We start from the raw sequence: 20,100 nt of genomic DNA, 5'->3' as shown, positions 1-20,100 counted from the left end.
CTCCTGAAAGAAAGCACTTGCCCGCGACGGGCAAGGGTCCCGAGTTCGAGTCTCGGTCCGGCACACAGTTTTAATCGCCAGGAGGTTTCAATAGATTTCGGTTTATGAAAGGGATTTGAAAAGTAAACTGTCGAATTTTCATCTGAAATGCAAGTTTAACTCTGAATCTTCCATCCTCCAGAGCTGATTTATGGTGTAGAATGAGTGTAATGCCGGCCCCTGTAGCCGAGCTGTTCTAGGCGCTTCAGTCCGGAATCGCGATGCTGCTACGGTAGCAGGTTCGAATCCTGCCTTGGGCATAGATGTAGGTGATGTCCTTAGGTTGGTTAGGTTTAAGTAGTTCTAAGTCTAGGGGACTGATGACCTCAGATGTTAAGTTCCATAGTGCTTAGAGCCATTTGAACCATTTGAATGAGTCTAATAATGAGAGAAAAATTGGAACAAAATATCAAATACTTTCTGTTCTTTCACTGTTTCGCGTTTAGTTTTTGCTTTAGTAATGTTCAGTTCGTTATAGACTTTCAGTGTAATTACGCGTTTTCAGCGAAAGCGATCGCGACCGCAAGGCTATTGGCGGCGTGTGCCGGAACGAGTCCGTACGGACAGAGCGGAGCTACCGGCTCCTCGACGAGAACATGGACCTGCTGGACAAGCTCAAGAACAATGAAGACGTCTGCAGGTAAGAGTTCCGACACCACTCTTCTAGTGCCATTATACTAGTACCTTACCTCACAACGAGCTGCTCTCCTCTGATCAGCTAGGCGACGTGCTATCTTTTATCACAAAGAGTCAATCGTCTTCCCTTCACAATGATCAACCAAGCATATCAGAACCTAAGCCTCTTTGCACACCATATTTACCATCGTCTTTTGAATAGCTTTACTTCAACATCGCTTTTAGGTTTCTGACTGCATCTGAGGTTCGTCTTTAGCGACCAATCAACGGAAGTCGTTCAGTCGGCCTTTGTTCGCTTCATTAAAAAAAAAAAAAAAAAGAAGTCAAGCTCTGTTGCTCTTCTCCCATTGTCATATTTTTTGGACGCTTACGCTGTGACGGCCTTCCACGTATGGAATTCATTGAATACAGGGTGTCCCCGGAGGAATGGTCAGTATTCAGGGATATGACAGAAGCGATCATTTCACACAAAAGAGTCCTGTAAACATGGGCTCTTAAACGCATACCTTAAGAGCTACGAGCACTTCTACGTCTTCGATACTGTTAACCAAATGTCTACTACAGCAAGCTGTTTGCATTCCATATTTTGAAAGGTGGCAGTATGGATCAAAACAAGAAAAAGTGTCCAGTAAACATGAGCTCTGAAGTGCGTAGCATAAGCTGTATGAGCACTTGTTCATCTACGTTGCAAATACCCGTGTGCGTAAGTGAACTTAATTGAATCAGAATTAATTGTAAAACAGGCAAACCCTTGGGACTCAAGGATGAATTTAATACACGCAACAGATTTACTAACGCTATAAATTACACTACTGGTCATTAAAATTGCTACACCAAGAAGAAATGCAGATGATAAATGGGTATTCATTGGACAAATATATTATACTAGAACTAACATGTGGTTACATTTTCACGCAATTTTGGTGCATAGACCCTGAGAAATCAGTACCCAGAACAACCACCTCTGGCCGTAATAACGGCCTTGATACGGCTGGCCATTGAGTCAAACAGAGCTTGGATGGTGTGTGCAGGTACAGCTGCCCATGCAGCTTCAACTCGATACCACAGTTCATCAAGAGTAATGACTGGCGTATTGTGACGAGCCAGTTGCTCGGCCACCATTGACCAGACGTTTTCAGTTGGTGAGAGATTTGGAGAATGTGCTGGCCAGGGAAGCAGTCGAACATTTTATGTATCCAGAAAGGCCCCTACAGGACCTGCAACATGCGGTCGTGCATTATCCTGCTGAAATGTAGGGTTTCAAAGGGATCGAATGAAGGGTCGAGCCACGGGTCGTAACACATCTGAAATGTAACGTCCACTGTTCAAAGTGCTGTCAATGAGAACAAGAGGTGACCGAGACGTGTAACCAATGGCACCCCATACCATCACGCCGGGTGATACGCCAGTATGGGGATGACGAATACACGCTTCCAACGTGCGTTAACCACGATGTCGCCAAACACGGATGCGACCATCATGATGCTGTAAACTGAACCTGGATTCATCCGAAAAAATGACGTTTTGCCATTCGTGCACCCAGGTTCGTCGTTGAGTACACCATCGCAGGCGCTCCTATCTGTGATGCAGCGTCAAGGGTAACCGCAGCCACGGTCTCCGAGCTGATAGTTCATGCTGCTGAAAACGTCGTCGAACTGTTCGTGCAGATGGTTGTTGTCTTGCAAACGTCCCCATCTGTTGACTCAGGGATCCAGACGTGGTTGCACGATCCGTTACAGCAATGCGGATAAGATGCCTGTCATCTAGACTGCTAGTGATACGAGGCCGTTGGGATCCAGCAAGGCGTTCCGTATTAGCCTCCTGAACCCACCGATTGCATAGTCTGCCAACAGTCATTGGATCTCGACCAAAGCGAGCAGCAATGTCGTGATACGATAAACCGCAATCGCGATAGGCTACAATCCGACCTTTATCAAAGTCGGAAACGTGATGGTACGCATTTCTCCTCCTTACACGAGGCATCACAACAACGTTTCACCAGGCAACTCCTGTCAACTGCTGTTTGTGTATGAGAAATCGGTTGGAAACTTTCGTCATGTCAGCACACTGTGGGTGTCGCCACCGGCGCCAACCTTGTGTGAATGCTCTGAAAAGCTAATCATTTGCGTATCACAGCATCTTCTTCCTGTCGGTTAAATTTCGCGTCTGTATCACGTCATCTTCGTGGTGTAGCAATTTTAATGGCCAGTAGTGTATTTTAACCCCAGCAGTGAATCTCAAGGTCACTGAAAAGGTTTTAATGTGATTATAAACTCAAGATTTAAATGCCCTCTATGGTGTATTGCTAAAAATATTTTGAATCATGTAGCATTCTAAACAATGATGAAATTTTCTACGTTATAATGACATACTTTCTGATTTGAATTCTAAAACTAACACTATCAGATGACAGAGTTACTCGACAGGGTGGAGTTGCTTAGCAGTCTCGCATCTGACTCTGAAATATATCGCAACTTGGCTGTGTCATGATTACAGTGACTGTTGGTGTGAATCAAGAACTGAAGAATCCCAAAATCTGAGGATATACCGATGAACATGAGACAGTGAAACCTGTCATGAATCTGAACTAATAACTCTTGTTCGCCCTAATATGCCGGAGCTACAAGCGATGTTCACCGTAATCTTTGGGCTAATATGTGCAGAGTGGAGACTTCGTGTCTCGCTGTCAACTAATCGACGCTACGGTCGTTCAACTGAGGACTCCAGCAGTGGACCCCAGACAGCTCCGCCGGCTGAACGAGCTACCTGCAGAGCGCAGATCTGTTCACCTCCAAGTCCCACGACGAAGTCCTTACCTTTTGAGTCCACAAACAGCTGCTTTTTGCTTCCTTCCAGCCAATAAAATACGACCAACAATTCTCTCAGAATTTACTATAACGCACCAGTGACTTAACTGCTTCTTTAAAAAAATATCCTTCCAAAAAAATGTGAAACATCAACAAGCCGATGATTGAATATTCTCCCCTCTTCCAAAGAAATCTTCCCGTAAGTGTTGCACCTTCTGAAGTCTCTATATCGCACTAACCGGTACTCTCAGGACCACCACCTGACCTCCTGAGAAATATTTAAAAAAACTGTCCACAAGGCAAGTCGCCGACTCTGCTGCAACGTCTGAATCTTTAGTAGGTCGGAGGTGGCAGAACGAAATTGTCACTCTGCAGCAGAGTGTCCACTGATCTGAAACTTCCTGGCAGAATAAAACTGAGACTAAACCTGAGACCTTTGCCTGTTGTGGGCAAGTGGTATACCAACTGAACTACCCAAGGATGACTCACGACCCGTCCTCATTGCTTTACTTTGCCAGTTCCTCCTCTCCTACGTCCCAAACTTCACACAAGCTCTCCAGTGAAACTTACAGGAACTTCATGGAAACTTCGCTGGAGAAATTCTGTCATGTTTGAAAAGCAGAAAACGAGGTACCGTGGGAGGTAAAGCTTTGAGAACGGGTCATGAGTCGTGCTTGACTAATTCAGTTGGCAGAGTACATGCTTGCGAAAGGCAAAGGTCTCGATTTCGATTCTCGGTCCGGCACACAGCTTTAATCTGCCAGGAAATTTCATGTCAGAGCTGTTTTGCCATATTTCTTTGGAATACTGTTCATCTGCTGGAGCATTTCTGTTAACATGATACTAGCCCCTACCACGCGCTCCCAGAATTCCGTCCCACCAAATGAATGCTATTATGTCGGATGCCCACATTGGACCTGTGCTGGAAACTGCACAATAGCCCGTGCACCAGCACACCGCTGGCAGAAGCGACTTTCTCCTTAACTAGGCGAGGTGTCTTTACCTGGTGTTCTCCTCCCCTATAATTCTGCAAAGCCTGCTTCCCCTGGGGTTCCCGGAGATCATTTCGCTAAGCCTCGATAAAAGTCACTTGTCTCATATTCTCAGCACTCCTTACTTTCAAAGCTCACACATAAAACCAAACCGATATCGCTGCTACCATCTTTGATAGCAGAATATTTAAAAGAGGAAATGAAATCAGACCATGCACTCACTGTAATATAACTAACTCAATTCCCCTACAGTCGCAATTTGAAGAAAACTAAATGAAAAGAGACGAGCTCAAGGGCTTCCCACTTTCCACTGTGAAACACATCTCTTCTACTGAACAAGTGCTCTTAGCTCTTAAGGTAGGCGTTTTAGAGCTCATGTTTACTGGACATTTTGCTTCGATTTCTCTCATATCCTTGAACACTGACTATTCCTCCTGGGACATCCAGTATAACGTCACGTCACAGTACCACTGATTGGATGAGAAACGCCAGACTGCTTTATAATTTTTCACATCCTTGTACCAGTGCGGCATATTTTTCTGATGTCTATTTCTGAATCTGCACCTGTACTCCTTGAGCTATTGTACAGTGAATGGTAGAGGATACATACTGTGCCAGATTCATTTTGTCCCATCCCTATTTCCTTCACGAGTGGCACATGGGAAGAATGATTGTCGGTATCCATCCGTATAAGCTAAAATATACTCTAAATTTTCTGCAGCAGTCATTAGTCGCGATGTTTGCTGTATGAAATGAAGTTATCGCTGACTCGTTTAGGAACGAGTTCTCTCGGTGTTTTGTGAGTAGTGCTTACGCGATGTACAACGTCTTTCTTGTAGAGTCTCTCACAGCAGTTCGTTTAGCATTTCTGTAACATTCTCACACTGACTAAACAAAACTTTCAGTTTCCCATTTCTTCTCCCTTACTTTAAATCCATTTTTTCAAATTTTTCCTGAATTTCCTTTACTGCTGTATACATACTTTGAATAGTACTAGTAGCAGGATAGAACCCTGTCTCACTTCCCTCTCAACTAGCGCCTTTCTTTCAGGTCTTCGATCTTAGAACTGCAGTCAGGCTTCTGCACATTGTTAAATAACATACACTTCCCGTAATTTATCCTTAACAATTTTATAATTCTAAAAGTGTATTCCCCAAATCGTCAAAAGGTTTTTCTAAGTTTATAAATGCTCTAACCACAGGTTTATCTTTCTTCAATCCGTCTTCCAAGACACGTCGCAGGATCAGTACTGCCTTGTGTCTTCTTACACTGTTCAGGAACTCACTCTGGTTGTTCCCCTCCCATCTTTTGTCAGCGTTCCGTTCTTCTGTAGATAATTCGTTTGGTATGTTGCAATTACGGCTTATTAAAATTATTAAAAGAATTTAAAACAGCAGGTAGGTTGGGCAATAAATGACATTTGATGTTCCTAGAACCTTTGTATATTTCCATTATGCGTTTAGGATGCTGCCCATTTACAGATGAGCTGCTGGAAAAAAGTAACAGAAGCGTATTAAATATGAAATATATGTATAAAAGAGCTTAAGTTACATTACAGACACTTCCCAAAGAGTTCATAACATTGAGAACAAAGTGAATGCAATGCTTTAAAACCGTTGTCAATTGCTAATAAGCACATCATGAAGATACATGATATTCATAGGGGGACTCTTGTAACCTCGCTTGCACACTACTTTTAGACGACTGAATGTGGCGGCTACAACTCCGCTCAGATAAGCTCGTTAACGCTAGACAGCTTAAGCGTATAGGTTCTAGCATACGTCCGTGTGGAGACGTGAGCAACTGTATTATCTTATTCAATGTTTGTTTTTCCAAACCCGTAATACAAAACGAAATGTGACAAACTAAAGTTGCGTTGTCTACTGCAAACTCTCCTCATACTCACTGAACTAAGTCTGTTCCTACATATGAAATTACTGTTATAGGTTTTTAATTACTGTTGCAACTCGAAAGGATATTTGATCTCGAGATAGAAAAATATATGTAAAATGTAGAATAAGTCATACTTTTCATGCCAACAAATACACAAACACAAACACAAGCAGTAGTAATAACAATCAAAATTAATAATTATTAAAAACCAGCTAAAACTAATTAAAACACAAGATATTCAAGTGTCATAAGATATTATTTTCCTTATGAAATAAAATTCTTTGGACATCGTAGAATTGTGATACACGGACAAAAGGAAGAAGAGTATTTTTTCACCTTTCTGTTGTGACGAACCATCGAAAATATTGAAAAACTGCTGTCTAATACAAGCAACTTGTTCGTTAATAATGCTGTTCAGGGCTAAACGCCGATGGGCACATATTTTTAATTCCTCAAGAATGTCTAAAATTTTTTCTTTCGGCTCAAAATACATTATGCTTAAGCTGTTGTCCATCGAAAGTAGATGGTGATGAATTTCCTTCTAATGACAACCCAGAGCACTAGCGTGATTATGCGCTCTAAATCTCACTTTAAACTCCCTTTGCACCTGACCAACATAAAAATTATCGCAAGATCCATATTTGATTTTATAAACACCTGATAGATTGCAATTATCTGACCTTTCATCCATGGTGCGACGTAAACATAGTCCAAATCAATTTTTCGTATGAAATTCTACTTGTTTTTTAGCCTTCCTACAGTCATCAGCAATTTTTTCAGAATAGGAGCCTGCGTATGAAAAGGAGATATCCCCAGTATCACATCCCCCATCTTATCCTCAACCACTTCCTATTCTCTTCCCAGTATACTGTTATATATAACTTCCACATGTCCGTCTTCCATTCCTCGCTTTGCCGGCAGCAGTGGCCATGCGGTTCTAGGCGCTACAGTCTGGAACCGCGCGACCGCTACGGTCGCAGGTTCGAATCCTGCCTCGGGCATGGATGTGTGTGATGTCCTTCGGTTAGTTAGGTTTAAGTAGTTCTAAGTTCTAGGGGACTGATGACCAAAGAAGTTAAGTCCCATAGTGCTAAGAGCCATTTGAGCCATTCCTCGCTTTGGACTGGCTTGCCATGTGAGTTCTTGATGTTCATACAGCTTCTCTTTTCTCCAAATGTTTCTTTAATTTTCTTGCATGTGGCATCTACCTTTTCTGTAGCTGTCCACAGCTTTGCATTTCCTCTCTAGCCATTCTAGGTTTTATATTTTGCACCCACACTCAGTCTCATTTTTAGATGTCTGCATTCCCCTTCTCCCTGCTTCATTTTCTGCACGTTAGTATTTTCTTCTTTCGTCAATCAAATCTCAGAACTCACATCAGTAGATCTTCATTCGTTATCCGATTTACCCATCTAACCTTCAGCATTACCTAGTTGTTCGTATGATGCTGTCTCTAATTCATCGTTGATAGCTACCCATTCATCTTTTACTGTACATCTTTGTTCTGTCTCAGTCAATCGTTCCTAACGTTCCCTTTAAAACTCTCAACTACGTCTGATTTTTTCATCTTATACATTTCCCATCCAATACTTTCTATCCTTCATTTTTCATCCCATCATCTGCTTATCTGGATGAGATGTAGACATTCATCGACTTTCAAAAACATTTCTAGCGCCTTTCGTCTACCCCCGAAAGATACTAATATCGGCTACATCTTAACTTGTGAGAAGCGTCGCCTTTTTCGTCAAACTCATTCTCTATCTCCTAGTTATCTGCGCCTGCCATTTATCAAAGTCTTTTAAAGTAAAATCGTAGCTCATTCTTTAGACACACTGACAACCAATGCTCTTTGTCCTAATTCCTGCTGTGTAACCTCTGTGTATTACTTACATTCCAGATACCTCTGAGTAGAAAGCGCAGAGTTCAAAGTTTAAATCTGTCTGCTGTCGATGGTTGTATTTACATAGAACTCTTTTATCACTGTAATGATGCATGCGTCGTCGCAATGGTGCTACGTCCAAATGGTATCACTTATCAATAGAAATATTGTATCTTACTATCTGTATCCTCGGTAAGTAGGTCTAATTTGTCCCTATAGCTTTTCTCTCTCCAGGCTGCATAATATTTATAACATAACTGTCGCTATTGCTAATAGCTTCTAAATTTCAAAACACATAAACAGGAAACAAATTGTTTCAGGAAACTGGAAGCGGAGATTGAAGAGCTTGAGGCAAAGATGGAAGAAGCCGCGCGAAATCGGGAACAGCAGCTGCGTAAGTTGTGCAGGACAGCGCTTTTTTATTGGCCACATATTTTTACCAAGGTCAAATGAAATACTTTTCTGTCCGAGACTGACATTCACTATTACTAGCCGCTGCAGAGCAAAGGTATTGTTCATATTTTTTCCCTGAGTATCTGTCATCAGACGTCTATTGATGCTTAAGACACTATTTTGTCCTTTACGAGTATATGAATTCGACATCTGCTGCATTGTTAGGACCAAAGTTGCTGACAGTTCGAGTATTAGTAGGAAGTTATAACCCTGTGTCGCACTATAGTTCTAATTCTGACACTTCGAATCGAGTGCCGTGGCACAATGGTTAAAACAATGGACTCTCATTTTGTCAGCCAGCTTCATGTTCCCCGTGGTTGCCCTAAATCACATTAGAATTGTCCCTTTGCAAAGGAAACGATGAATTTCTTCCCCTTTCTTGTTCAGAGGGAGCTTGTCGACGGAGGCGTTAAATCGTGTGTGTATTTTCTTCTTCCAGTCGACTTGCGCTATCCTCATCACAAACTAGCATACTTTTCCACTGCACCTCAAGGTATGTCAAGGGAAGCCGTACATTGTCTGTAGCTAGTGGACGTCTTCTTGGAATCAGCAGTCACCAAGGCAAAAACAGATGCTGATGACCGCAAAATTCGCTCCGGGCATCTTACAAGTGCTAGTACTTTTCGTTTTCCTACTTCCAGTTTTCTTCTTCCAGTCGACTTGCGCTATCCTCATCGCAAACTAGCATACTTTTCCACTGCACCTCAAGGTATGTCAAGGGAAGCCGTACATTGTCTGTAGCTAGTGGACGTCTTCTTGGAATCAGCAGTCACCAAGGCAAAAACAGATGCTGATGACCGCAAAATTCGCTCCGGGCATCTTACAAGTGCTAGTACTTTTCGTTTTCCTGCTGCACTTGTAGGTAGTGGTCATGAACCGAAGCTCTTAAATTGTAAAATGAACAGTGGCTGCTCCCTCACAACAATTTACTGGATGCTAACTAAAAGCAATATTTATTCTAATTTTTTTTTTGTTTATGTACACTGCCTGAAAAAATGTGAAGAACACACAAGGTATGGTCGGGTGACAACGTAGCTTCGTACACGAACACACCATTGGCTGGTATGTAAGTGATTAGAGTTGCTTTTCTCTGAGACAGGGAAAATGGATACCAGAGTGTACTATTGTTGTTTGTTTTTAGTGCTGTTAACAGGCCTGCTAGGGTAAATAAGAGGCGTGGACAGCGTCAGGAGTCATCACTGTGAAGAACACGGAGATGCTGCGTATTCGTGTGAGACAGAGTTTGAAAGGGCCCTCGCTGTGTATCTCCATTTGGCCAGCTGGCACACGCATGTGACAGTGGCCCGGCACTGGACTACACAGGGACGTGAGGGAAAGCATACTAATCAACAGGTTTCCTGACGCTCTTAGTCGATCACCACAAGGGAGATTCGCTGTATCGTGCGCCAAGGACGTTGTAGCACCTTCACATCTGCACCTGCTGTCCGACAACAAGTAAAGGATTCTATGCAGCACTCTGTTTCATTCCGCACCACTGCTCGGGAACTAGCAGCAGCCACAGCAGGGAATTACCGTCACATGCGTAGGCTGCCGTAAGCATCACAACACAAAAAGCTACAGCCGTGACCGGGAACCGCGGACTGCTGATGGATGACATCACACTGAGCTCAGCGATGAATTGCGCTACGTCACTGACATCCTGTGATCCTCAAGTGTTGCCTTTCATCCAACAGTATCCTTAGTAGCGTGGCAGCAAGTTTCCCATATCCGTCACCGATAGAACATGTCTGAGACCGACTTGGACAACTCCATCTAGAAGAAAAGAGCCAGTATCTAGGATAACAAGGACCAGCTGCAAGATTTGTGGTCCAACTTACCTCAGGAAAGTATACAAGGGCTTTATGACATCCTTCGAAAACGAGTCAGCGCGTGCACTCTGAGGCAATACGACATCATACTGATAAGTGGGTTCATTCTGCAACGTTAGCGTAACAGGCAAGAAGGACGTGTACCTAGTTAGAGAACACAAACAGTCAGGTGCTAGAGGAAAGGGCTGGGGAAAACCCTTGAACATCATTTGTTGTTGAGCACCTCCTGTAAAATTTTATTAACAACAAGAAATTAATTAAAACTTGTGCTTCCAAACTGATAAATCGTCATTGTTTTCAGAGAACATTATTCTTTTCTATTTATAAGAAAAAATATTCAAGATGAGCTTTAAGAAAAATTATTAAATTCCAAATGCCACATGTTAAAAAATTTAGACATGCTTCACAGAGGATTACAAAACATCAAATACATTAAATATTAATGATTTACAACTGACCAGCCCGACGTCAGATCGGGGCATAAGCGTCCTGGCGGCACAACAGGCGCCAGGTGTAGACATCTGGCCCTTGCCCCTGGCGACAACAAAGTAAGCAAGACTAAGTTGACCGCTGCAACATGTCCAGCAAACCTCTTAAACAGTAGAAGCGTAAAGCAAAACAAAATCTTTGAAAGATACCACACTTGGAGTTGATACAGACACGGGAGAAACCAATAATCAAAGGTTATTTATAACTCTTCAGATTTCCCGGCCATCTAATGACATCTTGGGCTGTCGGGTGTTCTGCCGGATATCAGCGTCGTACTTGCACGATATTTCGGTAGCGTAACTCGTTACCTGCATCAGGTGCGGCCTGAGACTACTCCTCGAGTGGACCTGGTCCAGTATTTATGCATGTGGCCTTCCCCCTTCACCAGGCGCTCCCTCTGCGGTCCGCGCCCGCTCGCTGCGATCTTCTGGAGCAAGGCCGTTCCCTTTTCTGTCCGCTGCAGTCCTGGTCCACTCGAGGAGTAGTCTCAGGTAGCACCTGATGAAGGTAACGAGCTACGTTACCGAAATATCGTGCAAGTACGACGCTGATATCCGGCAGAACACCCGACAGCGCAAGATGTCAAAGGTTATTTATGGTTTAAATGTAAAAGAAGTATTTGAGAACCGTATAAAAATTCCATTTCTTCTGCTTAAAATTAAGGAGGGAGGTATACTGAGCCGGCCGGAGTGGCCGTGCGGTTATAGGCGTTACAGTCTGGAACCGCGTGCCCGCTACGGTCGCAGGTTCGAATCCTGCCTCCCTCGGGCATGGATGTGTGTGATGTCCTTAGGTTAGTTAGGTTTAAGTAGTTCTAAGTTCTAGGGGACTGATGACCACAGTAGTTAAGTCCCATAGTACTCAGAGCCATTTTTGGAGGTATACTGATGTCTGCAAGAACCAAGTCACTGCCACTGATTAAAGTGGATCCCCTTTTTTTTAATTACACCACAGAGGCAACATCAAATCTAAAGTTAAAATTGAGCACAGTCCGCAAGACCTTAAAATCAAAATCACAAGGACACAAATATTTGCACTTTTACTTAAAATCGGGCACCTGTGATTTAAAAAAAAAGAGTACTGTAAACAGATAAGGTAATTGCCGTATGGGAGGGAGTTGAACACGACAGAGGCCTCTTCAATAATCACCAACTGAATGCAAAATGCGGAAAACGCAACACAACTGAATTTGAAACCCAAATGGAAGGAAAGCGCCCAGCCGCTTCAAAGAAATTGCAGGCAGCCGATACAAGCTACTGGCGAACATTACAAATGACGCTCACCCATAAACAGAAGGATCTAGGACGTGACTCTATACTCGACTGCAAAATCAAGAAGTGTTCGAAAAAATCCCTTGGTGAAGGTATTCCGAGTGACTAGGGCAGCGCGGAGCACGATCCGTAGGCTCCCCCGAACCGCGCTGACTTCTCCAGGAGGAACCCCGAAACCACGCGAACTAGCACAGCCAGGACTGGGGGAGTCTCGCCAAGCCCGTCACGTTAACAACTACACTGTCCTGTATGGTAAACGCCGGCTCACGACGCTTGCAGTGGAAAATTCGTGCCATCGGCAATAGTGGCCATCCGCTCCACAAGAAGCAGGTACTCTCCGCCAGTCACCGCAACCAACAACCGTCCGCCTCGATCACCTTCCTCTCGCTCGTTCCACCCCTTCCTTCGTACTACAGATAGAGACCAAAATACTCGAAACGCCGCTTTCCCGTAACCTGAACTCCCAGGCAGGGAGGTCATTAAGGGAAAACAAAACGTACCAGGTTTAACCAGACTCACATGTGTTCTTTACACATGGTCAGATGCCTCGTCCTTCACTCGAAGTGTAACTAGAGTGGGGAAGTCAAGTATGCGCCACGGACCCACAAAACGTGGCATAAACTTACTGTATATCTTGCCACCTTTGTCACGAGCTCCAGGGTTGTGAACGTAGACCACGTCGCCTGCTTTGAAATTGGCAGGTCGGTGTCCACGGTTGTAGCGAGTCGCTTCCCTTTGATGGGCCCTGGCAATGTTTGCTTTCCTCCTGCGACAGTTATCCCTAAGAACCACGGGAGAGGCTAGATCTAGAAGCAAGTCCGCTATTTCCCAAAAGTTGGACAGTGGTGAATTTACAAGATGGGTGGACGTCAAAGACGCTGGTACAGCTTGGTGACCTTTGTGCCTCATTGTGTTAAAAGGAAAATTCAGCCGTGGAAGGGAACGGTCACACTTCGACTACGCCTCCGAGTGGTAAGTAATAAGTGCAGCTTTCAAGTTCCTGTTAACCCCCTCTGCGAAAGACGGTTGAGGGTAATAGGGGGTGGTAGTTACGTGATGGATACCATGTCGAAAACAACCTCTACGAAATTCCCGAGACATGAGAATCGCTCATGAGAATGATAGGAGGACTAAAGAGCGAGATAATCCTATAGCACTGAGCCCTGTGGTTACAACCCCCTGGGCATCAACCATACAAAACGCGAGAAGGTGTCCACTGGATGAAAATATAACGGTAACCTGTCTGAGTCGGTGGAAGGGGGCCGACATAATCAATGAAAAGACGTTCCATAGGACGTTCGGCATGGGTGGAATGCAGGAATCCGCTCTGACGGCCCGAACTGGTTTTGCCAAATTACATTCTCGGCTCTGCCCAACCATTCTCCTTACATCCCTAAAGAGCAAGGGCCGGGTCACATGCTGCTTGATCTTGTGTATTGTTTTATAAATGCCTAACAGCGACTGATGATAATATTTAGAGATGGGAGGAATGAGATGTCGAGGCAAACAAATTTTCCAGTTACCATCGGCCTTGGCTTGTAAACACGAAATTCCCCTTTAAGCTAGTATCCGGACACTTCCTCCCCATATTGAAGACGCTGTTTAATATGTGACAACCCCAGAAGGGAAACTTGTTGCTGATTAGAATCACCAGACAACAGAGGCACCTTCGCCAAGACTGCACTAATATTGGCTGCCTGGTCGTACGCTCGCGGAAATGAAAGTTCCTCATCGACAGACTCAAACACGCGGCTAAGAGCGTCAGCGACGTCGTTTTTGCTGCTCCTTAAATGCTTTACTGTGAACTTGAATGTAGAAGTGCGTACCGCCCACCTCGTAATACGCCCCATCTTAGGGGAGCGGGCTTGCACCCGTGAGAGAACCTGATCTTCACTTTCCGATGGTGCACTAAGTAAAACTTGAATTTTTCTGTTCTGAATGGGACATCGAGCGCCTCAAGCTCGTAATTCTAGTAGTTGGCCTCTGCGATCGTTAAAACGCGTGACGCTGAGAAGCAGGGCGACGTTCTCCGTCCTATTCCTGCAGCAACACGGCTGCTATTCCCGAATTTGTAGCATCAGTTTGTAAAATAAAGGGTAAGTCAAAATTCGGGACGGTCAATATCAGGGCGTTACTGAGAGCGCTCTTCAGGACATCAAAGGCAGCATTAAATTCAATGGAGGCGCCAACTCGGCGAACTTAGATAATGAACTTCCGAAAAAAAATTATCATAATTATAAACTGAACATTTTTGGTTCTAGGAGGACGAAAACTGTGAATAGCCAGAGTCCACGAATGGTCCTCATGAACCCCATCAGCTGAAACTAAATGAACCAAAAAGGAGTTCTGAGACAACACTAATTTAACTTTTGAAACTTCACAGTTAACTCCACCTCCCCTAACCTCCTAGTACATTTGACTCAATTTTGTAATCACTGAATAACATCACATACTAATTGGACGCGTGAAGTTGCATTTCGTTTCCTTCTTCCCTTCTGTGTGCCTCACCTCCTCTGTCGACCAGTATATTTAACCGCCTCAAATTTAATCAGACTAGTTGAAGAGATTTAAGCAAGTAATAAACCTACCTAACTCAATCAAATGGCACCACTAACGACAGACAGCCGACCGACTGCACTTCTTATGTCTTTAGTATCTGTTCTGTCGTGGAAGCACGGCTAAACCTTACCCGACGGGACTTGTAGCGTGAACCCCGGCTCCACAGTCGATGTCGCGATCACTCGTCTGTGCAGTGGCGCTCAAGTCTAAGATAGCGCGTTTGAATCCAGGTGACGGAAGAAATTTTAATCGCTTAACCGCCGGTTCTTGACCGACGAGGAGAGGAGAAGTGGTGGCGGAACGAACCTGATCACGAGACTTGGCGCCAAATCACTCCACACTATGTCATGGACGGAGGGCAAGTGTCGATGGTGGTCCGTCTGGCGGATGGCGAGCTCGGTGCTCTACTCGGTGCTTTTCGAGAGCAGTTGGCTACCCGCCGGCACCGGGTTTCACCCTCGCCCTTTATAATACAACACAAACATGACGGCACATTCATTATATTCACAGGTACTCAACATATAAGACAAAATATTCACATACCGCAAAGAAAGCAGCCATTGTACGCAGGGGGAAAAATCATTTCAGACTAGACAGCTGAACCTACCTCTAGAGGTGTCCCGGCCAAAGATACTATACGATTATTTCTTTCTTTGAAATAAAAATGAAATGAAAACCCTTAGCTGCTTACAGGCGCTGACATACGTCAACGGGGACATATGAAAACGTGTGCCCCGACCGGGACTCGAACCCGGTGTTTCCTGCTTACATGCTAGACGCTCTATCCATCTGAGACCCCGAGTACACAGAAGATAGTGCGACTGCAGGGATTTATCTCTGGCACGCCTCCCACGAAACCTTGGCTCTGAGCACTATGGCTCTGAGCACTATGGGACTCAACTGCTGAGGTCATTAGTCCCCTAGAACTTAGAACTAGTTAAACCTAACTAACCTAAGGACATCACAAACATCCATGCCCGAGGCAGGATTCGAACCTGCGACCGTAGCGGTCTTGCGGTTCACGAAACCTTGGCTTGATGTACTTTCGAGGTGGCTTTATATCTGTATGGGCAACAACAGTACATATATATCTGGTGCCCGTACATATGTCATTCATCATTAACGTCTTGGTATTGTATGACCAAAAAAATGAATGAGTTTTTGAGGTGAAATGGGAACTTTCTAATAGAGGTTGCCTTTTTGGTTATCTCAAATAGTAATGCCTTACCTGAATAGTTCCTGTTGTTTACTTTCCGTGCTATCGTTCGCAGCCTGCTATTTTGCGCAAGTGTTTATTTTGCTGTATATTCTGGAGCTGATTGTGTGTGTGTGTGTGTTTTGACTCGTTAGCTTGGTGGGCCAACCAGTCACCAGCGCAGTGAGGGATAATTTTCCTCTACAGCCTTAGACTAATTTCTGCTGGTAACCCTCCACTCTTGATAAGCGAACGTGTAATGAAGAAGACAGCACAACATTTACTGTAAGTGTTATCGATTTTGTGGATCATCTCATACGTTGTCCTGGTCGCTGCACCGCTTTTGAAGTGCGCAATTTCATGCCGCTGATTTTGGCAATAATTTTGATCCTATATTATATGGCGACTAGAAATTCCATAACTTTCCAAAATTAAACTGACGTTGCAAATACTTTTAAACTTTACCGTCATCTCCTAAGGCGATCGATGCGCTCGCGAACTTAGAAACATATCGATGTAGAGTGTGTACTGGCAGGGATTCTACACCGAACGCTGATAGTACCCTTTTAACTCCATCTCAGAGAACTACTGCGTCTTTTGGGTCCAGTCAGTCTTGCAAATAAAGATCTCCCTTGAATTTCCAACTTTGACAGTTCGTATATCAAGACGCTTTGACACTCATTATCAAATGCTTTCTCGATTAGAAAATTAAATAATATGAAAACGAAAATCGATAGACGTATGCAACGAATGATATGTTTATTGTGGAAGCTGCCAAAATTTAACACAAACATTTCCAAATAGCAGTGACAATATCTGCTAGCATATGTACGCTGTAGGCCTCGTGTCAGCCTGCTACGGTCCCAGGTTCGAATCTTGCCACGGGCATGGATGTGTGTGATGTCCTTATGTTAGTTAGGTTTAAGTAGTTCTAAGTCTAGGGGACTGATGACCTCAGATGTTAAGTCCCATAGTGCTCAGAGCCATTTGAACAATTTTTTTGCTCGTGCCAGCATACATATATAAACTTGGGTTTCGCAAGCAGTCTTTGCAATCACATCACAATCTTTTCAAAATGTTCACTAATCGCTGTAGAGAGTTGGCGCAAACAATATATTCTCCATCTCATCTTTTCGTGCCTCAACGGAAATGGTTTCAGTTGCCACACAGATTGATGTTTCTAGCTCATCCAGAGCAGTGGGATAGTTGCGGTAGTCAGGGTCTTTCAACATGTTCCACAAAAAGTAGTCACAACGAGTCAGATCGGGTAAATGTGGAGGCCAATCCATCCCTCCGCAAGTAAATTTGGGTTAATCCAAAGCAGTAATTCTATTCCCTAAATAGTCATTAAGAAAGCGAAAAATCTTTTCAGTGCGATGTGGTAGAGCCCTGTCTTGCACAAACCACTCTGTGCGTGGTCGAGCCTCTAACGCTTGTTGCGTAGTGATGAAGTGTTCAAACACTGCAGCGTAACGTTTACTGGTTACCGGTTCTTGCATGAACGTTGTCTGCTACATACATCAGCCCAAATCATAACTGAGGGTGACAGCATGGTTGCACTTCACACAAAAGGGAATTTTGTCGTAATCCCAAGGTCACCAGTTTTATTTATTGCTGTATCCATTCGGGTGGCAGTGCGCTTCGTCTGGGAGCAAGCTGCAGCCATCAACAAATCCTTAGCTATGCGTCTTTGTCGGGAATTGGTTAGCAAAGTCAGTAAGTATGGGTATGACCGAGTAACTTTGTATTTTGAATGGAAACGTGTGTGGACTGCTTCTTAGTATTGCATGCGTGCTGGAACGCTTCAAACCAGTCTCTGGTACAATTCCTTACACGGATTTCCTTAGATATCACTGAATATGTCCACAAACTGTCGCGATATTTTCAGGGATAGCTACAGTTGATCTGGGACCAACATTCCCCACTAGATCATCAACCACGCTGCCTGTCCATTCGAATTTGGTGAAGTGCTTGTGGATGGTTTTCTTTCTTGTGCTGTTCTGACGTGTTATGTGCCAGCACCAGAAACACATGTTGTTCTATAGAATACCTGATTTCACCGTCTTTCTTCAGTGCACTGGCCTCCTTTGACGTTTCAACGGTGGAACTAATCGCTCTGGGTTTCGGAGAACTGTTTATAGGTGCTAGGTACTGCAACTACAGAGGCAGCTGTTTAGCAGGTTTTGTAACAACTCTAAACTTATGTATGAAATTCTGACAGCTTTCACAATAAATGTAGCTTTCGTTATATTCTTCTATCGATCTTTTTTCTCCTGTTATTTAATTTTAAAATCAGCAAGACACAATAAATGTAGCTTTCGTTATATTCTTCTATCGGTCTTTTTATCCTGTTATTTAATTTTAAAATCAGCGATACGTTTGTTGGCCACTGTGTACCCAGCAGGGTTCTCAATTATTCCTGTCTTTTCTATATAAGTCAGATAGCTTACAGATAAACAATACTGGAGGTTTTTGATCGGCCTTACGTAATCTAATTATGCTTAGCATCACAATCTCTCTGCAGTTCCGGGTAGCCCGATTTGTACGTGAAGAACACAGCCGTGATGAATCTCTGTTTCTCAGCTGTTTGTGAAGCGAACCCACTAGTATGCATCTACGACCAAAAATGCAGTGTTAAATTAAATAAGATTACTGACTCATTTACCATAAATGTACCTGTGTCTCACTTCTCCCTGAATTAAAATATATCTCGAAGCATATATGACATGTAGCTGTTATTTATTCATCAAGATAATTATTTAGGGAATTTCACTCCTGGAAGAAGTCCTTCATAATTCTTCAAAGGACTCTTATAATAAATTATATATAGTAATATATATTATACAATTATACACAGTTGCTTTTTAGTCTGTTCAGCATATTCGACTGTAAAGTCATCCTTCTTTAGCGCAGTCTACTTCATTCGAAGCTTACCTCAGTACGCTAACGTCCTTGCCATAGGGGTAACACCGGTTACCGGCAGATAACCGCAGTTAAGAGCTGATGGGCTTGACTGGCACTTGGATGGGTCATTGTCAGGGTCTGCCGAGTGCTGTTGGCAAGTGGCGTGCGCTCAACTGAGGTGCTACTTGACCGAGAAGTAACGGGTCTGGTCACGAAAACCGACAAAGGCCGGAAGAGCGGTGTGCTGACCACATGCCCCTCATATCCACATCCAGTGATGCCTATCGGAAGAGAACGACACGGCGATCGGTCGGTACCGTTGGGTTTTACGAGACTGTGCGGAAAGAGTTTTAGAGTTTTACTTTAGTAGCTTTAGCATACCATGATGGGTTTGCAAACACGCACAGTGCGGAAATCTTCACGAACATCATATTTGTTACCACTCGTCGCTGTTGCCAACTCACCTGTGGCACTATAAAGCCTTCCACAAATGCCATTGCAACACGAGACTGGTGACTCCCTGCCATCCTCTGAACACTCATTTCTATTTATTAGAATTATGCTCAGGGCATATGTATTTCGGAAAATGTATAGTTGAATTTATTATTATTTGGAAATATCTCTGGTTCAGCTTACGTGACCCTTCTATCTCCGCTTACAGAGAACCTGGAGAAAGCAAGCGAAGCCCGCCAGGTAGCAATGCTGAGGGCACGGGTCCGTGAGTTGGAGCGACGGCACGAGCGCCTCAAGCGGCAAGGAGCCACACTACAGGTACTCCTCTCTATCTCACTAAATGGCTAACTCGGCTCATGGGTATGGTACACCGCCCCAGTTGCAAGCTGCCTATCTAACGGCATCCTTGGGCACAGAAATTGGGTTTCAGTATTCCGTGCAGATATTGGCCAAATTTAAAAATTTAAAATGCCGCCGTAATCTACTAATTATGTTAAGGGTTTAACGCAGTAAAACAAGCGTTACAATTGGACACTGTATATGTCTTGTAACAAAACCACTTGGACAAGAAGGCTTTGCTTGAGCCAAGGTAGCTCACAACGCTGAATTTTTCCCAGACTATATTGATCCAGTATTTGAGAATGAGAGTTCTTAGCGACTCCTAACAAACTTTACATATAACTTTAAATCCATATAAAATT

The 20,100-nt window shown here is 43.8% G+C and overlaps 1 protein-coding gene across 1 annotated transcript in view; it reads left to right on the top strand.

Moving 5' to 3' along the window:
• The window catches only part of LOC126455952 (uncharacterized), a 312,305-nt gene that overhangs the window by 166,038 nt on the left and 126,167 nt on the right, over positions 1–20,100 (top strand). The window contains exons 9-11 of the mRNA XM_050091709.1: positions 551–679; positions 8,567–8,640; positions 19,608–19,717. Coding sequence (XP_049947666.1) covers positions 551–679; positions 8,567–8,640; positions 19,608–19,717 — 313 coding nt within the window. The remainder of the gene's footprint in view (positions 1–550; positions 680–8,566; positions 8,641–19,607; positions 19,718–20,100) is intronic.

The sequence above is a fragment of the Schistocerca serialis genome, chromosome 2 (genome assembly GCF_023864345.2).
Source record: "Schistocerca serialis cubense isolate TAMUIC-IGC-003099 chromosome 2, iqSchSeri2.2, whole genome shotgun sequence".
In the NCBI taxonomy this organism is placed as follows: domain Eukaryota; kingdom Metazoa; phylum Arthropoda; class Insecta; order Orthoptera; family Acrididae; genus Schistocerca; species Schistocerca serialis.
This window is presented reverse-complemented; position numbering and strand designations above follow the sequence as displayed.